We start from the raw sequence: 24,673 nt of genomic DNA, 5'->3' as shown, positions 1-24,673 counted from the left end.
TTCCCTCCTTACAGTCATCATCAGCAAAATATGTCCATTCAGGGATGAGTACCCCCGACATAGCACTCTACCCTCTTTTGATCTCCTGGGGATGGGTTGCTCACTTTCTCTGTCATTCTGATCAGATGCCTCAGTATTCGGGACAGTACTCAGTCCTTCTTCTGTTGGATACCGTAATCTCTCTCTTTCTTGCCTTCTCTGCCAACTGTCCTCTATCTCTACTTGACGTGTACAGCATTAGGCCCTTCATCAGGGTTTGAGTCTGACTCAGGTAGTTGGTCAGGCCAAGACTCCTCAAGTGTTTCATCAGAAACCCCTCAGGCTGAGGATGTGCTGTCACAGGCTCTTGCAGAGTCTGAAAACTCTGTGTACCCTCTTCTTGCTTTCTCTCAGTTGTGGGCTGCTCTTCAGAAAGAGGTACTGTGACATCATCAAGAGGACACTCTACGAGTGTGTGATGCATGAATCCAGTTAGGAAGACGCCCACACTTGACAGCAATATTTGTCACTAGGATAACCTGGGATGGCTCATGTTTCTTGACTAAGACCCAGTTGCCAGGACCAAGGTCATGGCACTGTTCCAGACTTGGAGTGGTGGCAACAGCTTCAATCTAAATATCTGGCCTCAGCTTGCTGCATATTTCAGTGACATTGAGACAATCATGCTCAACCTCCCCATCATCATTTCCAATCTCTGGAAGAGGCATAAGTATAGCAGAGTTCAATGTAGCACATTATCTGAGAGTGACATTATCTGCAGCCAATATAATCTGCTCATATTTCATCAGACGCTGTTGGTAAGGTGCTGTGTACAGTACGTCAACAATATCTCCACTGAATGTGGGACAGGAACAGTTAAAGGGTGTCCCATCACTATGCTCTTGCAGCATTCTTACTGACACCTTTAGTTGCCACAGCTTTAAGACAGCCAGGCAGTCCAGCGGTCATAAGGTCAAGAGTAGCAGGAAAGTGGGCCAGAGGGCATCTCGTTTCCCCATGCATCTGTGTAAGCACGGAGAATGCACAGCCCTCCCTTTCCCTGCAGAAAAGAGTAAACGCGTTATGGTAATCAGGTATTCCCAATATTCCCAGTGCCAGCCCACAACAGAGACTCTCAGCTCTAGGAAAGCAACCAAACAGTCATTATCGAATGGTATTGGATCAGGCACATACTTGTGTGCCAGCCTCTGTAAAGGCTTGGCCACCAGGGAAAAGTTGGGTTTCCACTGACAACAGTAGCCCATCATTCCCAAAAACATCCTGACTTCTGTCTGACTTCTGTCTCAGTGGTTAACGGATTCATTTTAAGAATTACCAAGATTCTTCCTTGTGGCACCTTCCTTACACCTTTTTCATTGTGATGTCTGAGATACAAAGCTTCTTTGTGACCATACTGTAGCTTACTTGGGGCCACTTTATGTCCATTTTCAGCCAAGTGGTTCAGCAATGCAATGGTGTCCCGTTTGCAAGCTTCTTGAGTATCAGATTTACCAACAGGTCATTGATATATTGGATTAGGACAGAGTTTCAGGGCATGATAAGGGACTCAAGGTTATTTTGATAATCTGATTATAAATTGAGGGACTCTCTGTACACCCTTGTGGGATTCAGCACCATACCACAACATGGGTCTGGAACTGAAAAGCAAAAAGGGACTGACTGTCCTCATGCCATCATGTACTTGAACAGAGAAAAAGGGCTGACACAGATTGATAACAGTGAACCACTCAGCCTCACATGGAATTTAAAACAAAATCACAGCTGGATTCAGTACCACGAGACAACAGGGAACAACAATAGCATTGATCTTTCTCAGGTCCTGCCGGGATTCTGCAAGCCCTTAGTGGATGAGTTACATGGATTCCTCATCATTTCATTCAAAATGCCTTGTTGTATCATTGACTCACTTACAGGAGTTATTTCACCCAACTGTTTCAGGGGTCAGATTGTACTGTGGGGTTCCTGGGTACTCAACATTGGGCTTTATTTTTATGCGAACTGGTTCAATGCTTTTCATGTGACCAAACTTTTTTCCTGAGAAATCCCAGACCTCAGGATTCACTGTATTCTTAGGATCAGGTGGTAAATCCTCAGATGTCATTACAGGATACAACTCAATTTCTGGCCTTTGACTCATCAATTTAAAGTCTACATTATGGATCTGGAATTCGACACCCGCTGTGGTGCAACAGATAGTGCAATTTAACTTGCACAAAACATCGCGTCCTACTAAACTCACAGAACTCAAATCACTAAGTACAAACCAGTAACTCTCCTCAAAGAACACTATTTTATCAGGTACTTTGTCTGTTACAGGGTCTGTCAATGCTTATTTGCAACTCCTGCAACTTGGATACTTTTTCCCGAGAGGGGTAGGTTTGGAACCTCCATTGTCCTAACAGTAGAGTGGGTAGCACTAGTATCGATCAGGAATTATATGGAGAGGCCATTCACCTCACCTTCTATGAATGGACCAGTCTGGTCTACTTCTAAGCCACTCTGGTCAACCTCTAAGGCTGCACCATGTCCGCAATCTTCCTCGCCCCTCAGGCAACGTCATTCTGACTGGTCAGAGTTGTAGCCCTCAAAGGCATCAAACACAGAAAATTGCTGTGAATGATTCTGATTTGGGGAAGAATTTTAGTTTAAATGTAGGACTTAATTCAAATTAAATCGGGAACTCTTCGCATTTTGTTGTGGCATTGGGGCTTGTGGAACTTGCATTGCTGGAGCTTAGGGTGCATTAACGTTTTGCATTCTCGGTCTAAACACATTCTGTTATAAATGTAATGTAATATACATATTTATTGTTCTGGGGCTCATACAAGCCCTGAATTCTGAACCTGGTTCTCACTTATCACTCTATTTGGATTAAGACAACATTCCTGCTTGACAATGATTCGATCTCTTCAAAATAATCCCATCAATTTCAGTACTCAGATAAATTGAAACACTGCAACCTCTACCTTGTTGCAGGCATCCACTTCCACCTTCCATCATAGGAGCTCCATGCTTATACACTCCCTCCATAAGCCAACATTCCCTACAAAAGTTGACTATGACTTCCCCTCTGTGTTGCTCTCATCTGTGCCACCATCAACGTTTCCTTCACATGTTTTGGCTTCATCTCTGCAGCATTTCCAATACCTCAAGATCTCATAAAATGATGTATTCTGCCAACAAATCAAATGCCATTGAATCATCAAACTAATCTCAGGTCTCAGTTCTGCCACAAACCTGAACACAACATTTCCCATGTCCTTAGATCCGAGAGTCTTTATTCCACTATACTGCTTGAACACATGCAACGTTTCTTCATAATAGGCATGCAATGACTCCTTAGGCTCATGTGTCATCTAGCCAATCTTAACCCAATCAATGTCCTTAGCTGGTATCTTTCCTTTAAAAAAGGTCATCACCTGTTGATACTTTTTCACCACCACTGGTGAAGGGGCATTTGTTACAGGATTTCTCTCAGGTTCCCGCTCTGGTCACTCTGCAGCCACCTTAAGTTCTGCCCACAGGTCACTCAGTACCACAATGTCACAGAAAGTGTTCAAATCCACCCATAAATCTTCACAAATCGCTCAGCCTATTTATACCATTCCACTGGTTTTATTCTCAGTCATACATCATTAGTAAATGATGCAAGATCACTCCTTCTCCAAAGTGCATGAACATAACTTCCACTAGGCACTTCCCTAAATGGGAAATTTAAAACACTCCCTTCTTGCATTAAAGACAAAGGCGGCTCTCCCTTTGATTTGTTTTGTTCCTACTCATTCTTCTATCTGCGTTCTCATTTGTCTAACTTCCTCCACTTTCAAATACTCTTAATTATTTCTTTTGATTTGTATTCTTTAATTTGCATCTTCAAGTATAAAATAAAACAGCAAGTAACTTTCAAAATTACTCGATTGAATCTCAAGGACCATTGGTTACAATTGAAGATAGAAAGATAAATGCCCCACTTTGTTTCCACTTAAATAAAAAAAGTCACTGATACTTTTATTCATTCAACGTCTGTCGGTCCACTTTGCTTATATCACATGTTTTTTACATTATGTTGAGTTAGCAGAGGACGGTACGAAGGCTTTGTGATGTCAACAATTTTGCTGTTCCTCATATCAATGTTTTAATGATAACAGTACAATTGTGATGCGATGACTGTTATGAGCCTTTCTGAGTCAGCCTAAAGCATTGCATATCTATACTTTTTTATTATAAACTTTCACTGTGTTCTTTTTCATCCATTATTTACAGTAATGCAATAGATAGTGCTTAATAACACAATTATATAGTTCACATATCATCTCAGTGTGGGGGCTAGGAACTCTGTCATCCGAATGATTTTTTGTTTTTTAAACAAATTAACTTAAATGTAAGACTAGGGAAATACAAATTGGAGTATAATATTGGTGCCAAAATGGCACGTTCATTTCTATTACTTTATCACCAGTCTTGGCATGCCTGAGAAATCAGGACTGCGGAGTTCAAAATAGGGTTTGGAGTTCTGTGTCTAAATGATCATAAGGGCATTATTTTCAGGAGAGATTATATTGCATGGACTACATTGTAGCACTGAAAATCAAAAATGAGGAAAAGGAGCCAGGTATGAGGATTAAATATAAGACGGTAAGGTTAAGGCTTGAAAAATGAGTGCAAAATAATAATTCTGTTGCATTATGTTATCATAGCTCTTCATACTTAATGATTAAAAAATGCCTAGCCCTACCTTAATTTACTCACTGTTATATTTCCTTGCAGCACTTAGGGGCATATTTTCAAGCTCCTAGCGCCGCCCTAGATCCATTTATTTTATGCTAAGGTGGCGTTAAGGAGGCCTTTCTCCCGTGCCGCATTTACTTTGTAAACACTTGTGCCACAGGGGGCGTTCCGACGCAGGGAAGCCTGAAAAAATGGCGCAGTGAGATTTGCAACATTTCACTGCGCCATTTTTTCTGTAATTTTTCATCAATGGGCCTCCATGTGCTTTGCTGCTCTAGCATCAAACGTTTTGACGCTAGTACAGCAAAGTGCACCAATAGCGTAATTTTTTTTGATGCTATTTATCCTAACGACTGCCATGGTGCGCCGTATTATAAATACGGTGCAACCATGGTGTTGTTAGGTGGGGCAGGGGCGACAAGGAAAAGTGGCACATCGGGACCGATGCTCCACTTTCTTGTAAATATGCCCCATAGTGTTTCTGACACTGCTGATTTCTTGTTTTGTCTCTATATTGGCCACATCCATTAAATGTTCCTTAGGATGACTCCTATTCTATTCTTTTCTTTTCACGGGATCCTAAACTGTTCTGTTTGTCATTTTATCCTTCTTAAGGTTATTTCTTTCCTGTTTTTTTTTTGTTTTGGGACCTATGCTACTCCGATCTTTATGTCTCCCTCCTCTTTACCTGCCTCTCTCTGCATTTATCTTTCTTCTTGTTTTTTGACAATGGGGAAATTAATCATTTTCCATTTCGCATCTCAAATCCTCATATCTTGGATTTCGCTTTTGTAATCTGATTATCCCCGAAATAATTGTACCTTCTTTTTACCTCACCGTACATAAAACTCTTATGCCTTTTAATCAAGGCAACCCCAGTTTTACCTGTATCTGTCACTTTTTATTAGCTAAATCTATCATCATCTCCCTTTTGCACCTACTCATGCAAAGTTTCTTTCCGTCTTTTCTGAGTTATTGTTTCTCTCTTTCTATGTTTCCCTCGTCACACTCTTAGAAAGTTTACTACTTTTAACTTTGCTCTTATTTATGGTCATACGTTTTCCATATTTCTCTGTTTTTTGCTGTTATAAATTAGTCTGCATTTTCATTGCCATCAACATGAATCTCCTTTGTATTGTCTTTAAATGTCTTTTAAAAACGTAACCTTTGCTACTTCTTTTTTATCACTTCCCAACACAATATCCATTTTTATACTTTAATATATTTTCTTATGCTTTGGTTGTAAACGACTTCGCCTTCTATCAATGTATTAAACTTAGACCCTTCTTAGTTTTGTTGCTGGTCATTTGTGTGTGATATGAAAATGTATATGCTGGTGTACTACTGCAACAAAATGTTTTTTTCTTCCAGTTAAAGTTTCATGCATTTGTCTTTAGATTGTAACGATTTTTTCTTTTTTGAAGATTGCACATTCTTTTTTATCTGAGCACAATATGTCTGAATTTACCCTTTGTGTTTTTCTTTCTAACCAGCTCCAGGAGCTCAACAGTTCTGTTTCCTACTGTCTACTCGAGCCGGTGGCCTGGGAATAAACCTCGCCACTGCCGACACTGTTATTATTTATGATTCAGACTGGAATCCCCACAACGATATACAAGTGAGTTTCTTGTAGTAGTGTATGAATTATGCTGTAGTTTGATCATTGCTCTTGAATCAAGAAAGGCAACTTTACTGCCCAAGGCCACATTGTGGCATCTGGGCCAGTTTGACTTTGCATCTCCCAACAGTGTATCTTGCTAGCCTTATAAAGAGAATAAAGAAATAACATGCTCTTGCATAGTGATGATATGCACATTTCTACAACGAGTTTTGTGATATCAACAGTATATCTCTTCACAACATTGCACATCATGGACACAGGCATAGCCAATACTCAGAAAAGGTGGCAAAATAATACACACATTGGCTAAGCCAATATAGTTCTGTAGTTTACATATGCAAATGCTGTTCATCATTTAAAACCTGCCCTAATTTCTTGCCAGTTTTTGGAAGGCGGGTTATTAGTAGGGGTAAGTACACACCTCCCATTATCAATATTAGCCCCCAACCCAATTTTAGGTCCAGTCAAGGTCTCAAAACATCAGATCTTGGCTCAATCCCTGGTAGCTTGGCAACGAGCAGGCAGGCTTTACTTAGGGGACAGGTATGTAAAGCATTTAAATACACCAATACAATAATTAGTAAGAAAACACACAATAAAACTCTTCTACCAATATATAACAATAGATAATATTTTTATCTTTAAAATGACAACAAAACAACAACAATCCAATATAGTTAACAAGAGATATGAATTTTTAAAGATTAAATTAAAATAATTTTTTTCTAGTCTTAGATATCAATAGTGTCACCAGGGACATCTGTTTGCGCTAGACTGGGCCCAAATCGCTATTTGAGGATGACCGTGATGGAGCCCTGCTCGGATACAATGAGCGGGTGGCCTGGGTAAAGATTTTACTTTCGCGCTTGGAAACTTTTCTGTCGCTTTTTTCTCTTAACGTCGTGCAGTCCTCTCCAATAAGCCGATTCCGATGCAACATCATCAGATTGCTTTACCACGAGGCCCCGGTCAAATCCTGGAAATCTGGAGCTCTGGAGCTTTCAGCAGGATGAACCTGAAATTTAGCCGGGTCGTGGTTGATGGAAGTCAGCTTGACTCACGTCGTCAGGTAAGTCCACTTATAGAGCTTTTCCCCAAAGTTGCTCCAAACTTCTGAAACTTCTTCCTGAAGTTCCTCTTGAGGGTTCAAAGTGTCTAAAACACAAACCCAAGGGTTTAGAAGCTTTGAGATGCTCCTTGTAAGTTTAGGACTCAAATTCCCTAAAATGCACCAATCCTTAAAAGTCCACTGGATGCACTCCAGGCTGGGGGCTTTTGTGACAATTTGTGCAGGCAATCTCTGTTAACCCATTGCTTTCAGGGAGTCTACTCCCTAGTCCTTTTTGAAGCAAGGCAAAGTCCTTAGGGCTGCTATTCCAGTGTGCAACAGGAGCAGTACATCAGAGTGCAGTCCTTTGCCATGCAGACCAGGATTCCACCAGGGCAGTCCTTCTTGTGGTATCAGGCAACAGAACTGAGTTTCAATGCAGCTCAGCCATATTTATTCATCATCTTGGGGGACAAGTAGGGTGTCACCCTGTCTAGTGAGATGCAGGGTGGCATCCAAAAGCATAACAGCTTCCTCCAAAGTGTGGCCTTTTCTTGTCCCACAAAGCACTGCGTTTTAAAATCCAAGATGGATGATTTCTCTCCAGAGGAGCAAACCTGGTTAAATCAACCTACGGGTTTGGCTCATTTCTATTAACACTCTCCTTCCAGACCATCTGCAAATTCCATTCCATGGCCTGCTATCTGTCTGTTGGGTATAGGGTAAGTGGTTAGGCCTGGCTGGCATTCCTTTCTCTCCTGTTCTTTTTGAAGCCCAGTTTGATTTACCCAGCCCCCTTCCTGGCCTGGCCTCTTTAGCTGCAGAACTACCTCCATCAGATAACCTCTGCTTAGTGCAGGCCACCTGTCATCTCATAAAAGAAGCCTGGCTAATCCTGTTTAGGCTGACAAAACAGGAGAGGCTGTGGCTGAATTCTGGCTGGATTTTGGCTTACCAAAAATAAAGTTCTGTAACTTCTTTTCTGTATTAGAAATGATAAATTCAACAGTGGCAGAATGTTGGATTTATCATTGCTAATCTTTTGAGTCATTTCATGACACATTTAGCTCCTCCTTTCTAACACTATTCGTGATTATGTGAAATATTTCCATGTTATCCTATCGAGCTAAGCATTTCCAATGAGGAAAAATTAAATGGACAGTTTTTCCCTCAGCAGGGCATTAAAACACCTTTTATGATGTCCCTACTTATAGTTACATGGCACCCCACCCCTCGGACACCTAGGGGAGACCTTAGGGGTAACTTAAATATAAAAATGAGGTAAAGTATCACTTGAAAAGTACCTTTAATTCCAAAGTCGAATTTGCACACATTTTACTTATTAAAGACAAGCTGCAAGGCAGGGCTGCCTTTAAAAATGACAGAAGGCAACACAGCTGTGCACACCCCAAGGCAGGAAATCTACTGGTCTCTAAACTTCCCTGCCCTATTATATACTAGTGACTTGTAGGTAGTTTGAATCCCCCTTGTCCTATTATATATACTAGGGACTTACAGGAGTCTATCATTGCCAATTGTAATTGTACCACTTTACCATATACTTTTTGTTCAGAGCACCATCCTTGGGCCTGGCTAGCAGAGCCCAGGGCACAATCAGGGTCAGTTACCACCAGTATCAGTAAAAAAAAATAGAGGTGAACATGCTAAAATGATGGCTTTCTCACACTAGTTCATAGAACAAGTGGCTTTATGATAAGGATGCATGTAGGCCGTTCAAAATTAAGGCCCATATTTATACTTTTTTAGTGCTGCATTTGCGCCGCTTTTTGACGCAAAAGTGGCACAAACTTACAAAATACATTTGTATTTTGTAAGTTTGTACCGCTTTTGCGTCACAAAGGACGCAAATGCGGCACAAAAAATAGTATAAATATGGGCCTAAATGTGACAAACAGTGTGATGATCGAGTTAAGTTCTCAGCTGTAAAATAATAACTCAAAGCGGAAAGACATTACAAATAGACAGTAGCATAAGGTGAAAAGTAACTCTTCTTTGGGTGGAGCCAAAGCTGACACTATGGCCCTCATAATGAACTTTGCGGAAATCACCTCTCACCGCCGTACTAACGAAACAAAAGACCTCCAGTGGCGGTGGACTGCACACCTCCGAATAATGATGCCAAAAACACATTCCGCCAAAAAAATGACAACCTCCTCTCAAGGCCAGGGCCAATGACGGCGGAAAGGCAGGACACAGCAGCCCACCACCGCCATACCTATACAACCCCTGCCCACCAAATAATGATGCACAAATCAGTGCGGCGGACAGTAGATGTTGAACGACCATTGGTGGTAACGACCTCCGAGCTCAGAAAGGGAAGCCGCCAACAACAGTCGCACACATTGCCAAATTTGAAAAGCACTGACCTGACACACATCCACGCCACCATAAAACACACACATACACAACCCACAATCCTTTGCAACCCCAACAGAACCACAGAAATCTACACCACAAAAGACATTCACTCAAACAACCAGCACACAAGTCACACAGACAAAACCACCTCCAAAAATCAAACACAGCATACACACCATCACAGACCACACACACAATCACACAACAGCACCATCACCAACACACCCACAACATACCACCCACAACACACACCATGACACCCCCTAAGCACCCCCACTTCACCGACAGGGAGCTGAGGACCATGGTGACCTGCAGCTATTTGGGGCACAGGTGCAGCAGACGTCCTTGGCCAAAAAGATGGATCTATGGCAGAGGATTGTCAATAAGGTCAATGCTATGGGAATCCATCCATGCACAAGGGAGGGCATCAGGAAGAGATGGAACGACCTGTGGGGGAAGGTGCGTTCCATGGCATCACAACACAACATCTCAGTACAGAAGACTGGCGGTGGTCCCCCACTTCCTCCCACCTAATACACCGACTGGGAGGAGAGGATCTTGGATATCCTGCACCTGGAGGGCCTCACTAGACTCCCTGGAGGACTGGACTTGGGTAAGTCACCTATACTTGGAATGCATGTATCACCCCATCCCTCTCACTACCACCATGCCACAATCCCCTACCCAGCTCACAACACCCAGACACTCCTACCCATGTTCCCTGCATGCCCACCCCTCCCCACAGATCACTATCCAACCCCCTGTCCACAGTCACCAACCCAGGCATGAAATGGCAGGAGCACTACACACCCAGGATGTAACACCTTCCCCTCACTAAATGCATCCAAAAGAACACAAACGGACCCAGCATGCTACCACAAGGGAATAGAACCACCAATAACTTGTAAGCAGTGCTGCAAGGGACAGGTAAGTGCAGGACACCCACATCTCTATTCTCTCACTCACAGGCACCACCACCCATGCCACCCGGACGGAGAAGTCAAGGACTGCCAGTCCTCCACCTGAAGGTGAAGGCTTCACTCTAGAGAGTGCAGAGGGATGCCTGAACACAGAGGAAATCCCTGGGCCATCCTACAGCCCTGGACCTTCACCCTCCAGAAGCCCTACCCAGGACACCACTGACACCCCTACCACTCAGCCACCACCATCAGCACTGCACAACGCCCCCACACCAGTGTCTCCAGGCCACGGACTGGCTGCCCACAAGTACAGATGCTCGTATCTCCACCCACCACCAGGCAGGATGATGAAGGGCCCAGTGTAAGTGGGATTGCCAGACCAGTGCAGGGGACACAGGTACAGGGGGCTAGGGCCAGTGGGAGGGAAGCAGTGGATCAGAGGGGTGGTCCAAGGAGGGATGCTGCTGCCCAGGAGGCAATTGCTGACGTCCTGGAAGCATACCACCATTCCCAGGACAGGATTGCCCAGATCCTGGCCACTTTGGAGGAGAATCAGAGGCTGCATGTAGCACACCATCAGGAGGCCATGGAGCAATAGAAACAGCTTAATGCTACCATGGCCTCCATTGAAGGGGTGCTGCAGCGCCAGTACCACAGTCAGCCTGAGTCCTCCACTAACCTGCAGGCCCCTTCAACTAGCCAGGACAATGTCCTGCCATCCACATCTGCAGCTGCTAGTAGACTGGTGGAACTGCAAGAGGGCTCACAGGACACCAGCACCCTGCAGCCCAGCTTCTCCCTCGCAAATTTGGCCTCAGACCCCGACATCCCTGTCAATCACCAGCCAATACCAAGCCCACCGCCAGGAAGTGACTCTGCCCTGAACTGTCTCCCTTGTGTGCCACTGAGCTACCTTGTCGACATGCCACTGCCATATCACCATCTTCCTATGGCCCCATGGACTATATCCCCGTGCTACTAACAGCTGTGAAATTGTACCTGAGTATATTGTTCACCATGTGCCCACTCCCTTCAACTGTCACATCACTCATGGATGTTGTGTCTTAGAATAAATACACTTGTGCACTCAAAATATCTGTCCTTCATTAATATGACCAATCAAATGGAAATGTGAAAATATTAGCCAGTTACCATCATAATGCCGTTTTCATTGCATGAGGGGGTCTAACAGACTGCAGTGTTTGAAGTACTTCTTGAGTGGTACTTAAACCTGTGAATACTTTCAAGGCGACATTTCAAGCAACCCCGCCAGCTACACGTTGCTCTTCGCTGATGACGGCCAAATAGCCAGAAACACGTGTCCGAAGATACGGCACTCGCCATACCAACTTATGGTGAAAAACTTTCAAAACTCTATTCAAATTCGTGCTAATGACTGCATTTACCATGATGCCCTGGGGTCACAAATGCTGGAATAGAAGACAGGGTGCTCCCCATTTTGACTGTTGTAATTAAGGCTCCTGTGAGCCTCTGAGCTGACGAGCTCGGGTGAAGCACCTGTGCGCCTTCTTGAGTGGTACTTAAACCTGTGAATACTTTCAAGGCGACATTTCAAGCAACCCCGCCAGCTACACGTTGCTCTTCGCTGATGACGGCCAAATAGCCAGAAACACGTGTCCGAAGATACGGCACTCGCCACACCAACTTATGGTGAAAAACTTTCAAAATTCTATTCAAATTCGTGCTAATGACTGCATTTAACATGATGCCCTAGGGCCACAAATGCTGGAATAGAAGACAGGGTGCTCCCCATTTTGACTGTTGTAATTAAGGCTCCCGTGAGCCTCTGAGCTGACGAGCTCGGGTGAAGCACCTGTGCGTCTTCTTGAGTGGTACTTAAACCTGTGAATACTTTCAAGGCGACATTTCAAGCAACCCCGCCAGCTACACGTTGCTCTTCGCTGATGACGGCCAAATAGCCAGAAACACGTGTCCGAAGATACGGCACTCGCCACACCAACTTATGGTGAAAAACTTTCAAAACTCTATTCAAATTTGTGCTAATGACTGCATTTACCATGATGCCCTGGGGTCACAAATGCTGGAATAGAAGGCAGGGTGCTCCCCATTTTGACTGTTGTAATTAAGGCTCCCGTGAGCCTCTGAGCTGACGAGCTCGGGTGAGCACCTGTGCGCCTACTTGAGTGGTACTTAAACCTGTGAATACTTTCAAGGCGACATTTCAAGCAACCCCGCCAGCTACACGTTGCTCTTCGCTGATGACGGCCAAATAGCCAGAAACACGTGTCCGAAGATACGGCACTCGCCACACCAACTTATGGTGAAAAACTTTAAAAACTCTATTCAAATTCGTGCTAATGACTGCATTTACCATGATGCCCTGGGGTCACAAATGCTGGAATAGAAGACAGGGTGCTCCCCATTTTGACTGTTGTAATTAAGGCTCCCGTGAGCCTCTGAGCTGACGAGCTCGGGTGAAGCACCTGTGCGCCTTCTTGAGTGGTACTTAAACCTGTGAATACTTTCAAGGCGACATTTCAAGCAACCCCGCCAGCTACACGTTGCTCTTCGCTGATGACGGCCAAATAGCCAGAAACACGTGTCCGAAGATACGGCACTCGCCACACCAACTTATGGTGAAAAACTTTCAAAATTCTATTCAAATTCGTGCTAATGACTGCATTTTCCATGATGCCCTGGGGTCACAAATGCTGGAATAGAAGACAGGGTGCTCCCCATTTTGACTGTTGTAATTAAGGCTCCCCTGAGCCTCTGAGCTGACGAGCTCGGGCGAAGCACCTGTGCGTCTTCTTGAGTGGTACTTAAACCTGTGAATACTTTCAAGGCGACATTTCAAGCAACCCCGCCAGCTACACGTTGCTCTTCGCTGATGACGGCCAAATAGCCAGAAACACGTGTCCGAAGATACGGCACTCGCCACACCAACTTATGGTGAAAAACTTTCAAAACTCTATTCAAATTCGTGCTAATGACTGCATTTACCATGATGCCCTGGGGTCACAAATGCTGGAATAGAAGACAGGGTGCTCCCCATTTTGACTGTTGTAATTAAGGCTCCCGTGAGCCTCTGAGCTGACGAGCTCGGGTGAGCACCTGTGCGCCTTCTTGAGTGGTACTTAAACCTGTGAATACTTTCAAGGCGACATTTCAAGCAACCCCGCCAGCTACACGTGCTCTTCGCTGATGACGGCCAAATAGCCAGAAACACGTGTCCGAAGATACGGCACTCGCCACACCAACTTATGGTGAAAAACTTTCAAAACTCTATTCAAATTTGTGCTAATGACAGCATTTACCATGATGCCCTGGGGTCACAAATGCTGGAATAGAAGACAGGGTGCTCCCCATTTTGACTGTTGTAATTAAGGCTCCCGTGAGCCTCTGAGCTGACGAGCTCGGGTGAAGCGCCTGTGCGCCTTCTTGAGTGGTACTTAAACCTGTGAATACTTTCAAGGCGACATTTCAAGCAACCCCGCCAGCTACACGTTGCTCTTCGCTGATGACGGCCAAATAGCCAGAAACACGTGTCCGAAGATACGGCACTCGTCACACCAACTTATGGTGAATAACTTTCAAAACTCTATTCAAATTCGTGCTAATGACTGCATTTACCATGATGCCCTGGGGTCACAAATGCTGGAATAGAAGACAGGGTGCTCCCCATTTTGACTGTTGTAATTAAGGCTCCCGTGAGCCTCTGAGCTGACGAGCTCGGGTGAAGCACCTGTGCGCCTTCTTGAGTGGTACTTAAACCTGTGAATACTTTCAAGGCGACATTTCAAGCAACCCCGCCAGCTACACGTTGCTCTTCGCTGATGACGGCCAAATAGCCAGAAACACGTGTCCGAAGATACGGCACTCGCCACACCAACTTATAATGAAAAACTTTCAAAATTCTATTCAAATTCGTGCTAATGACTGCATTTACCATGATGCCCTGGGGTCACAAATGCTGAAATAGAAGAAAGGGTGCTCCCCATTTTGACTAGTGTTTGAAGTATGTCACACTGTACTTTCCATTGCTGTAACACACATCTCCTTCATTCATGAGGTTCACACATCAGTGGTAAGGGGCACCACAGCACTTTGTGCATGAGTCACCCTGAAACAATGCAGTAAACCCAATGGCATCATAGAACAGTACCTGAGAGCCACTGGACGTATAGCCAGATTAGCTGGATTCTGGAGTTGATGTCTTGCCCCTCCTCTTCCCCATCAGTCTCATCCATCCTCTGAGGTGGCAGGGGTGGTTGGACAGCATCCTCATCATCCAGTAGTGAGATAGCTTTCCTCAAAGCCAAGTTGTGCAGCATGCAGCAGGCCACCACTATCTGACACACCTTGTCAGGGTCATAGCACAGGGATCCCCCAGAGAGATGGAGACAACGAAATCTTGCATTCAGGAGTCCTATGGTCCGCTCAATGACCCCTCTAGTGCGACCATGAGCATCATTATAATGGATTTCTGCATCTGTCCTAGGATTCCTCACAGGTGTCAGGAGCCATTGCATGTTTGGGAAGCCGGAATCCCCTGGAAAAGTGGCCGAAAGAGGGTTGAAACACACACTATCTACTTGCATACAGCCTGCCTGTCAGCTATCTGACTGATCCAGTGTCATACACACTCACCTATGAGGCAAGCTCTGTCCCCCTGTAGTTGTCCCATCATGTGTGGCACTCTGCTGTTTCTCAGCACAAAGGAGACATGGACTGATCCTGGCAACCTTGCATTGACATGACTAATGGACTGATCAGCAGTACACACCAATTGGACACTCATGGAGTGAAAGGTTTTACGATTTCTGAACACCTGTTCATTTGCTCTTGGGGGTATGAGGGCTATGTGGGTACCATCAATGGCAACTATCACACGGGGGATATTTGCAAAAGCATAGAAACCAGATTTGATGGAGGTGAGATCAGCCCTTTGGGGAAACTGGACATAACTTTGCAGGTGTTGCATGAAGGAATTGAGAACATTAGACAGGATGTTGCTGACAATTGGCTGAAATACCCTGGCTGCCATGCCCACCGTCACTTGGAATGAGCCTGTGGCCAGGAAATGTAGCACAGATAGTACCTGCACAGTGGTAGGTATGGCATGGGGATTCCTATTAGCTGGCTTCAGAACAGGCTCCATTTGTGCACAGAGTTCCAGGACTGTGGCTCGATTCAGGCGGTAAGTGATGATGATGTAACGTTCCTCCATGGTGGCCAGATCAACCAGGGGTCTGCAAACAGATGGGGCCCTCCCTCGCCACATGGGTTTGTACTGATGGGGGTAGAAGAGAGACACACTAAGTTTTGACAAACACTTCAATTACATTGTTTCACCATTCATCTTGTGCATGCAATACTATTGTCCCTCACACAGATGCAGAGAACATGGTAATCCTGTCAGGGTAATGTCTGGTGAGGTGTGTATGTTTCATTGCATCACATGGTAGGCACACTTCCCACTATGATTCTATGAGGAGGATCACTGATCATACCAGTACTCGACAAAGGGGTGAGGGAATGGAGCCATGGATTAGGACCCTAGACAGACTATGAAGGCGTGGTAGATGCAAAATGTCAGCCCTCTGCCCTACAGGTAGTGTAGTGTAGGAAGTGACTTCATTCCGCTGGTGTTAGTCGTCATGGCGGTAGGCGGTGTTCACCACTGCGTACCTGTTCATTGGATATCATTGGCATCTATTGGGAGGCAGGGCCAATCACGATCACCGCCAGCAGTGACGGTGCACACCGCCGCAGTAAATACCGCCATTTTGTTTTGCCCTTGCCACTTGACTCCTGCACCTCGAGAGTGTCCTGACTCTGGTCCTTAAGATAGCACATACTACAGGGAACGGGACCCAGCCTTCACCAGGGAGTAGCTGGAGAAGCTGGCGGATGGGGTCCTACCATTGTATGCAAAGCTGTATGGGCGACCAGAGGCTCAGGTAAGTTGCTACTTGACATCCATGAATGTGTGTGAATGTTGCGGATGCCTGTAGGCGTTTTTGTTGCCTGTGTGGATGCTTACCCGTAATGTGTCTGGCAGTTGTTGTCTTGGCTGTTGTCAATATGTGTGTCTCCATGGGCCATGTCAGGTCGAGCTGGCATGGCATTTGTGTATTGGCACCCACACTGACATTTGTTTCTTTACTCTGTGTCCCATGCAGGTCTGCGCCCATCAGAAGAAAGGATTCTGGCAAGCCATCAACAAGGAAGTGCAGACCCTGGGGGTCTACAACCGGCAGAGCACCCACTGCAGGAAGTGGTGAGAGGATCTGTGGCCCTGGGCCAGGAAGACTGGAGAGGCCCAGCTGGGGACGGCCTCCCATCGTGGGAGAGGTGCCCGGCAGATCATGACCCCCTAAATGGCCCGCATACTGGCGGTGGCCTATCCCGATTAGGATGGGCGCTTGAAGGCAGCACAGCAGCCACAAGGAGGTGAATACCAACACTTTTGTGATGCTTCTATGCTGAGTGTAGTTAGGTGCCATGGGTTGCATGCAGTGTAGTGCCAGGCCAATAGACAGGTGTGTCCCTGCAGTCCTGCCCCCTCTACGTCCCTGGGATGGTGTCCTTAGGTAGATATGTCTGGGAATGTAGGCCTGTGAGTGGTTGCCTGTTTGGGCTATTGGTTTAGATGTAGCCTCATGGATTTGCTTATTTGTTGTATTGCCATTGTCTCTCATTGTATCCCATTGCAAAGTGTAGCAGAGTAGAGGGTCAGGATGGTAATGTTTGTACTGTGGGATCATGCCTAGCAGTCAGGGTCATATTCATGTCAACTATTGTCTCTGCTGGGGGTTAGTGCCTGAAATGGGTGGGGGTATATGTGTGCAAACAAGTATGTTTGACCATGATTTGACATACTTCTTTCTTGTTTTGTCCCCCCACCCCTCTGTGCTCTTGTGTCCTTGTGTGCTTTAGCATCATCTGGCGAGGGAGCTGAGGCATGGTGCCATGTCTGGCCTACAGAGATCTTTTCAGGCCCTGGCCTCCTCTGTGACGGCAGCCAGTGTCCCTGGTCTTTCCCTACCCCATCCCACCACCTCTACCCCTTCCAGCACCCCACTCCCTTCTCCCATCCCAAGCACACACCCAGACAGCCATGCACCCAAATCAACACCCAAGAAGCAGGCAGACAAACACAAGCACCACATGTCCCACCACATGCAGGCGCACACCCAACATTCCAAGGCAAACACAGCAACATCCACCTCCCCCACTGTGTCCACCCCCCTCCTCCCAGGACACAGAAACACCCCCAGTTATCCACAAAACATAGGCATACTGTACAGGCACCTGCATCCAAGCACATCAGACCTACACCTCATACCACCACTCCTTTAACCTCCACTCCCAAACCTGTCTCCAAGACCCCTCCAATTGCTCCTCGAAAGCTTTCCCTCTCCTATATTGACCTGTTCGAACCCACTAGCCTACCCCTTCTTGTCCCTAAACGTTCCCTTGGCCTCCAGAAACCCATGCCTTCCTCATCCAAGTCCTCCCCAGTCCACACTACCCATTCCTGTGCCCCTTCATCAGGGAGGAAGAAGGCCTGTGCTACCCCTGGTACCTCTGCCACCCCCAGGTCCAGACCCACTCCTCCTCCTCCTAAGGACAAGCCCAAACCCTCTCCGCCTCCAGAGCCTATGCCCAAGACCCCCCCTTCCAAACCTGAGTCCCCACCGCGCCACCCCCTGAGCCCTGAGGTACCTGGCTGCCCCATTGATGCCTCTTCTCAGTGGAGTTTTCTTTTCCATCATAGGGGTCAAGTGTGGGCTATGTTTGCTCTTCCAGGACTTTGAAATGGACTGGCCAATGGCCTAGTTTGAACAATTTATTTTTGTTGGAAATAAATTCTGTTGCCAGCAGACATATTGGTGCTACGTTGACCCATTGTGCAGCGTTTCACTGTGGGGGTGTGGTGTGCAAAGGTGTGTGCATTGGTGCAGGTATTTGTGGGCTTGTGTCTGGTAAGTACATTTTGTTAGGGTATATATGGCTGGGGGTGGTGGGAGGAGTTGGGTGTGCGTTGCGGTGTGGGTGGGGTGGGTGATTGTGTAACTGTGCCCTTTCCTCCCCTGTGTGCTAGGCTGCGGTACTTACCATCGTCGTCTTCGTTGGTGGTCACGGTCCTGGAGAAATATGGCAAGGAGAAGCACTGGCATTATTTCCAACTCTTGCTCCATGTTGGCGTCGGCGTGTTCTGTGTGCCTTTAGTGAGTGTTTCCCCTTATACAGGTCATTTCCGCCAAGCTTTGCGTGGTGGTGGTTCCCACCCTGAAACTGATGGCAGTGTGGTGTATCATTATATGGTGGTAGGATTGTGCCTTCCCGCCGGGCTGAAGATGGCCTCTGCCGTCATCTGCGGTTCTACCAAGATGGCGGTGAGTGGATGGGCCACTGGCTGTTTCTCCCATGCTTCTTTATTTGGCGGACTGCATCGCCGGCCTGTTGGCGGTAGCTGACGTGGTTTTTCCTACCAGGTTCATAATGACCGCCTATGTATATCTTGAAGACTAACAAAACGACTTGTAGATAGCTACACATTCAAGCCAGAGCTAAAAACTGATATGATCACATATTAGGTAGAATTATGTTAGTTTTGAACACCTATTGACTGAGCAAAATGTCCACAGAAAGGGTCTTGCCATGTGTGGAATATTTACAGTGATAAATATAACCAGTGTTGAAACTCTGAAGTTATTGTTGAGTTTCACTACCATTTAAAAAATGTTTTTGCTTTGCATATAATTTTTACACAGTTTGACCAATTGCCTTGAAATTTTGCAAACTATTAGAACATTTGGCTAAGTTTTGTTATGTCACGTTTCATACGTATCCGTTCAGGTGTGAAACTTAAAGGCGTAATTCATGTTTTTCATTTTAGATCTCTGACTTTACTCTCTGGTTCATCAAAAAGTGCTGAATGGCAATTCACATGAGACTAGAATTTTAATCAGAATAGGTTGTTTTGTGGGATGGTGTTCCATTCAGTGGCATAATATTGGGCCCTACAGTCCCTGAGCACGGACACTGTGCACAGGAGGCGGGTCCCTTGCCTGAGAGCTTCTGACTTGGGGCAGGGGGCGGGGGCTCCAAATACTTTGCAGGAGGGCTCATCCAGTTTCGTCACGCTACTGGTTCCATTCAGTACTTTTTGAGATATTGGTGTTCTAAAAAGTCAAAAGGTGGACTTCGGATGGTTAACCTTAGAATTATATTTACCATTTTTCTTCAGATTAAACAAATCTGAGCTTTACAAATATAAAACTGTAGAAATAATTGAAGCCAATTAGACAAAATAACATGTTTTTACTTTTTTCCAATGCAGGATCTGGGGATCATGAAACTAACCGCCTTATCTAATGCTTGGTCATGACTGTATGTTTTTGTTGCAGTTATCATTACACAACGGGAAGGATCCATGAATAGGCATGGATCTTATTTCACTGTAAATATATGTTTGGGGGACATTAGCAAGCAGTGGGAGCATCCCCTTACTCTCGTGAGGATGGTGTGGGTGTTCTCATAAAGGTAAACACTGTCCTCAAAAAATGAACACATTCACTTTGCAAAATTTCTAGTTCCACTTTGCAAATCATTAAAGTGGACATTTTTTCATGTTTTCACTCTACGAAAGAGACTCCGATTTGCAGAGCACAAGGCGCCAACAGAAGTCAGGGTGAACTTTTGGATGCACAAAACCAGACCCAGATCCAGATCCAAAGTCCATGCTCAGTGCATTATGTTCAGCTGAGGCTTGGTGCATGTCTTTGTCGGAAACCGGGCCTTGTGGCCAATTCCTCTACTTATGTGAATAACTGAAGGCAGTTCACAGGGCATTATACCCACACAGGGGTTCAGTACTGACCCTGGCCAAAGGCCTTGCCCAGCTTTTAACCCCTGCTGCAATGGAATCGCAGAGCAGTATTTGGCCTTACACTGCACCCTGTGCCCAAACGTGACAAGAGGTCATACACAATACCTCAAATGACCTTCCAAATTCCCCATACAGTGGGTTAGCCCCTACAGAACTGGTCACAGAGCCTGCGCAATGGCTGTGCACTGTGGTTTTTACCCATGTGGAGCTTAGCACAGTGCATTGTCCAAAGTCTCCATGCTAAACCCCCATTACTTATAAACTAAAATTCTTAACATATGGTTAGCCCCTTTAATAGAATGTGACTCTTAATTTTCCTAAGAAATGGGAATCATTTTAGATTCCAGCTCTTTTAGTAGAGTTGAGAGCTTGAATTAATCAACTAGAAAACACCTTTTTAACTATGTCCCTATCTACACTGTGAGAAGACAGTAGCACCTTCTATCACAATACTCACTCATAGGAGGGTATTTATTGTGTAAGTTAGGTAACAATCAATACAATACAATTAATAGATAAATTAACCCATAAATACTAATTGTATTAAAATAAATTAACATTAGAATCAATTCTTAAGTAAATACAACTGTCATTAATTAAAACTTTAACATTTGTTAAGATTAGACTAAATTACTCCAGTTGATCCTTTAGACACAACCCCATCAGTAAAATAAATTTGGTTGTACACCCTATTATTTTGTTTGTGCCCCCGGCAAAACATAGCATTGTTGCTTCTTAAATATTCTTGTGCCTGCGTCTCAAAAAAGTGGTTTTAGGTACATTATCCTCAAATCCTACAGAAGAGGACATAAACGAAGCATCTAAAGCTTCAGAATCAACAAAGTCTATTCCTATTTACAGTGTTAGTAAATTACCCCTCAGACTGTAGAAGTGAGATGTATAGTAGCCTGAAGTATAGAAAGATCTTTTCTGTCCACAGATCCAAGTTAGAGTCTAGATAGCATTGCCTCCTGATTGTAAATGTCTCATACATGTAATGAAAATTCTAATTTTTGGTTGTGGCGACGGCTCTCATAGGATACTACTTTCATATCTCTTTTCACTAAGAGCTTCCTAATTGTCTGCGGAACTACTGCTAAGGTTCATATCGAAGGCAGGTGATAGCTTTCTAATAAAGCTCTGTGTAATGAAAATCCTTACATTTGGTTGCAGTGACAAATCTTCCTCATAGAATACTAATTTCATGTTTCTCTTAATTAAGAGCTCCCTAGTCATCTTGGGAAGTGCTGCTAAAGGAGATATTGAGGCAGGTGTCAGCTTTCTAATAACAGCTGTAACTGAGATTCAGTAGCCACCACTCTTGCTCTTGGATGTAATTTCAAGTCTTCTCTGTTAAAGCCCCTTAATCTCGACAGAGGTGCATCATCACAGTCACATAAATAACTGATTATATTGTTGTGATCTAAAACAGTTAATTGACTTGGAACAATATCTGAACATGCAAAGCAGAATGTCTTAAATTAAATATTTGCTGACCAATTTAAATGAAGATAGGGCTCAGGACTTCCATCATTTGTTTATTAAAAGCTATTGTTCCATATAAAAGAATTGGTCAGATTTTCATGGTTAGGACAGTACATGTAGGGCCAATTGCTCCTCCCCTGTATAAATGTTCAAATTGTGCATTAGCTTGAGCGGTTAATATAAGTCTTTTAATAATTCATTCTTTATGTAACACCCAGTTTAATTTTGAGTTGAAACTTACTAAAAAACAAGTATATTCTAGTACTTGTGCTATTTCCATTTCCAATTTCCATAAGAATCTACATTTTGACTTACCAAGTGAAGTTTTTTGTTTACTATAATTTATAGATAAGGCTCCCAGTTTTCTGTTTCTACTGATTTTTACAGATAAACACAAACAGAAAGCAATAGGTTTCCTGTAAGTATTTCTTTTGAAAGCAGAAAATACTGAAAATTGTGGTTCCTGTGAGTAACTCTCCATGCTGTCTTTTGTGAATTCCAGGACAACAGCTGAGCAGACAGACAGCATGGCAAGTTAAAAACAGGTCGAGATTTCCCTACATACCGGCATATGTTAATATATATTTGTAGTAAAATGCTGGTAATTATCTGTGGGTGTAGTGGTTTGCTATATTTGGCTGCTTAATCTGCTAAAATGCGGCAAGCATCAATCAGTTAAATAAATGTGGAAATACACCATTTTATGAACACAAAATAAATATGGATACATACCAATAAGATGGCCAAAAAATAAATAAGGGTAAATACAGATGGAAATGTTAAAAAAATATAAATACTATAAAACTGGTAGCCCTTTTTATAGATAAGCCATTATTTATGGTGTATTCTCTAAGTCATTTAATTGTCTTTGAAGACTAATGTGGGTCCTGGAAATTAAGACAAGGCCATCAGCATATATTAAATGTCAAATTCTTCTTTTGCCAAATTTGGGTGGATAGCTATCGTCTTGATTGAGAATTAGGGTCACGTTTGCTATGTAAAGAGCAAATAAAAAAGAGGTGCCAATATACACCATGTTTAAGGCTATTATAAGTATTGATTCTTGGTGTTAGTCCTTGGCCCTTTGGTAATTTAACGTGTATCCAAGTGTCCGTGGAGTTCTATCAATACATATAAAAGTTCACAATCAATGCCATATAGGATAGCACGGAACAGCGCTTATATATAATAGCCTTGTCAGAGGCACTGCTGAAATTCACAAAACAGATATAAAGGTTATTTCCTTTTAATTCCATTGTACGAGTGACTAGAGTAGTTAAAACAAATGTGATAACCATGGTCAAACAGTTAGATCTGAAACCAGTTTGTATGGTTGAAATCTGCTCCCCCTCCATCAACCCAGTTTACAAATGTGACAGGAGCTGTTTGGCAAAAATCTTACCATCAGCATCTAGCAAGCAATAAGACGGTAGCTGCTGGGCTCTGATTTTGGCCCCTGTTTATATCATGGTTTGATGTAAGAGCCTTTTCGAGGTCGGTGCAACTTGAATTTATAAAATTGTTTGATTGAAGAATAAAGAAAGAACATGTCTTCAATGTTTTCAATCTGATTTAATAACGCTTATTGGAATGCCATTAAGACTTGTAGCCCTAGAGTCTTCACTGCTCCTTATTGAGAGTTCAACACCCTTTGATGAGATAATGTATGACTCAAAATGCTTATCTTTTGCTGAAGCCATTGTTGGGACAGCAGAGTCTCCATACAGTGATAAAATAAAGGTTTTCCATTTACCACATGGTATGTGATACTCTAGACTGTGGCTATGTTGTTGCAGGAAGTACGCTATTATTGACCAAACTTTATGAGCTATTGTAAGACAGTGGTCCTCATTAGATATTAGACGCACCATCAACAGAATTTATAATTTCTTCATTTTCTTTCTTTCTTTCTTTCTTTCTTTCTTTCTTTCTTTCTTTCTTTCTTTCTTTCTTTCTTTCTTTCAAAAAGGTATTTCCTCCTCTTTTAAGTAGGGCATGCATCATAAACTTAGTTATATTATGTTACTCTGGTTTTAATAAAGTGAGGACATAGCCCATGGGAAATCGAGGAGTTGGGGGGTGAATAGTATTTTATATAGGGCAGGATTATTATGCAAAAATGTGCTGACTACACCCTATATTACAACTTGGTGTGAAAGTTGGGGTTGTAAAATATAGGCACTGCCACATGTGAAGGTAAGAGCTGGGATCCACCTACACTTTGCAGATCACCATTATATATGGGGGGGGGCGTATAAGAAATTTGTGAAGTAAGCTTCCTCTCGTCCTCCAACTCCCACTTAAGGTGTCTAGACCTGAGCAAGTGCTTCTTACAAGTTCCATTCCCTCTATTCTGGGATATAAGGGTTTGAAATCCAGGATGAGCCTTCCATATGTGCTGGCACAGTCAGTCATTAGACATAGCAAAATCAGAATGACAGGACAATCGATGTGCGTACAAATTCTGATAGTGACTGATTCAGCCCCCCCTCTCTTTTATGTTTCCATTAACAACCTACCTTGTTTTGAGACTCTTATTCTGGCACTCAGGACATGATACTGTCAGCTAACTAGAAATTAGCAAATATGAGTGGCTGAGGAGTCCATTT

General features: G+C 44.0%; 1 protein-coding gene across 4 annotated transcripts in view; it reads left to right on the top strand.

Annotated features, from left to right (window-relative positions):
* CHD5 (chromodomain helicase DNA binding protein 5) overlaps positions 1–24,673 on the top strand; it is a 981,350-nt gene that overhangs the window by 542,976 nt on the left and 413,701 nt on the right. For all 4 annotated transcript variants that reach the window (XM_069239999.1, XM_069239998.1, XM_069239997.1 and 1 more), the window contains exon 22: positions 6,222–6,346. In XM_069239999.1, the coding sequence (XP_069096100.1) occupies positions 6,222–6,346 (125 nt within the window). The remainder of the gene's footprint in view (positions 1–6,221; positions 6,347–24,673) is intronic.

The sequence above is a fragment of the Pleurodeles waltl genome, chromosome 6 (assembly GCF_031143425.1).
Source record: "Pleurodeles waltl isolate 20211129_DDA chromosome 6, aPleWal1.hap1.20221129, whole genome shotgun sequence".
In the NCBI taxonomy this organism is placed as follows: Eukaryota; Metazoa; Chordata; class Amphibia; order Caudata; family Salamandridae; genus Pleurodeles; species Pleurodeles waltl.
The sequence above is the reverse complement of the archived record's forward strand: the minus strand, read 5'-3'. Positions and strand labels throughout refer to the sequence as shown.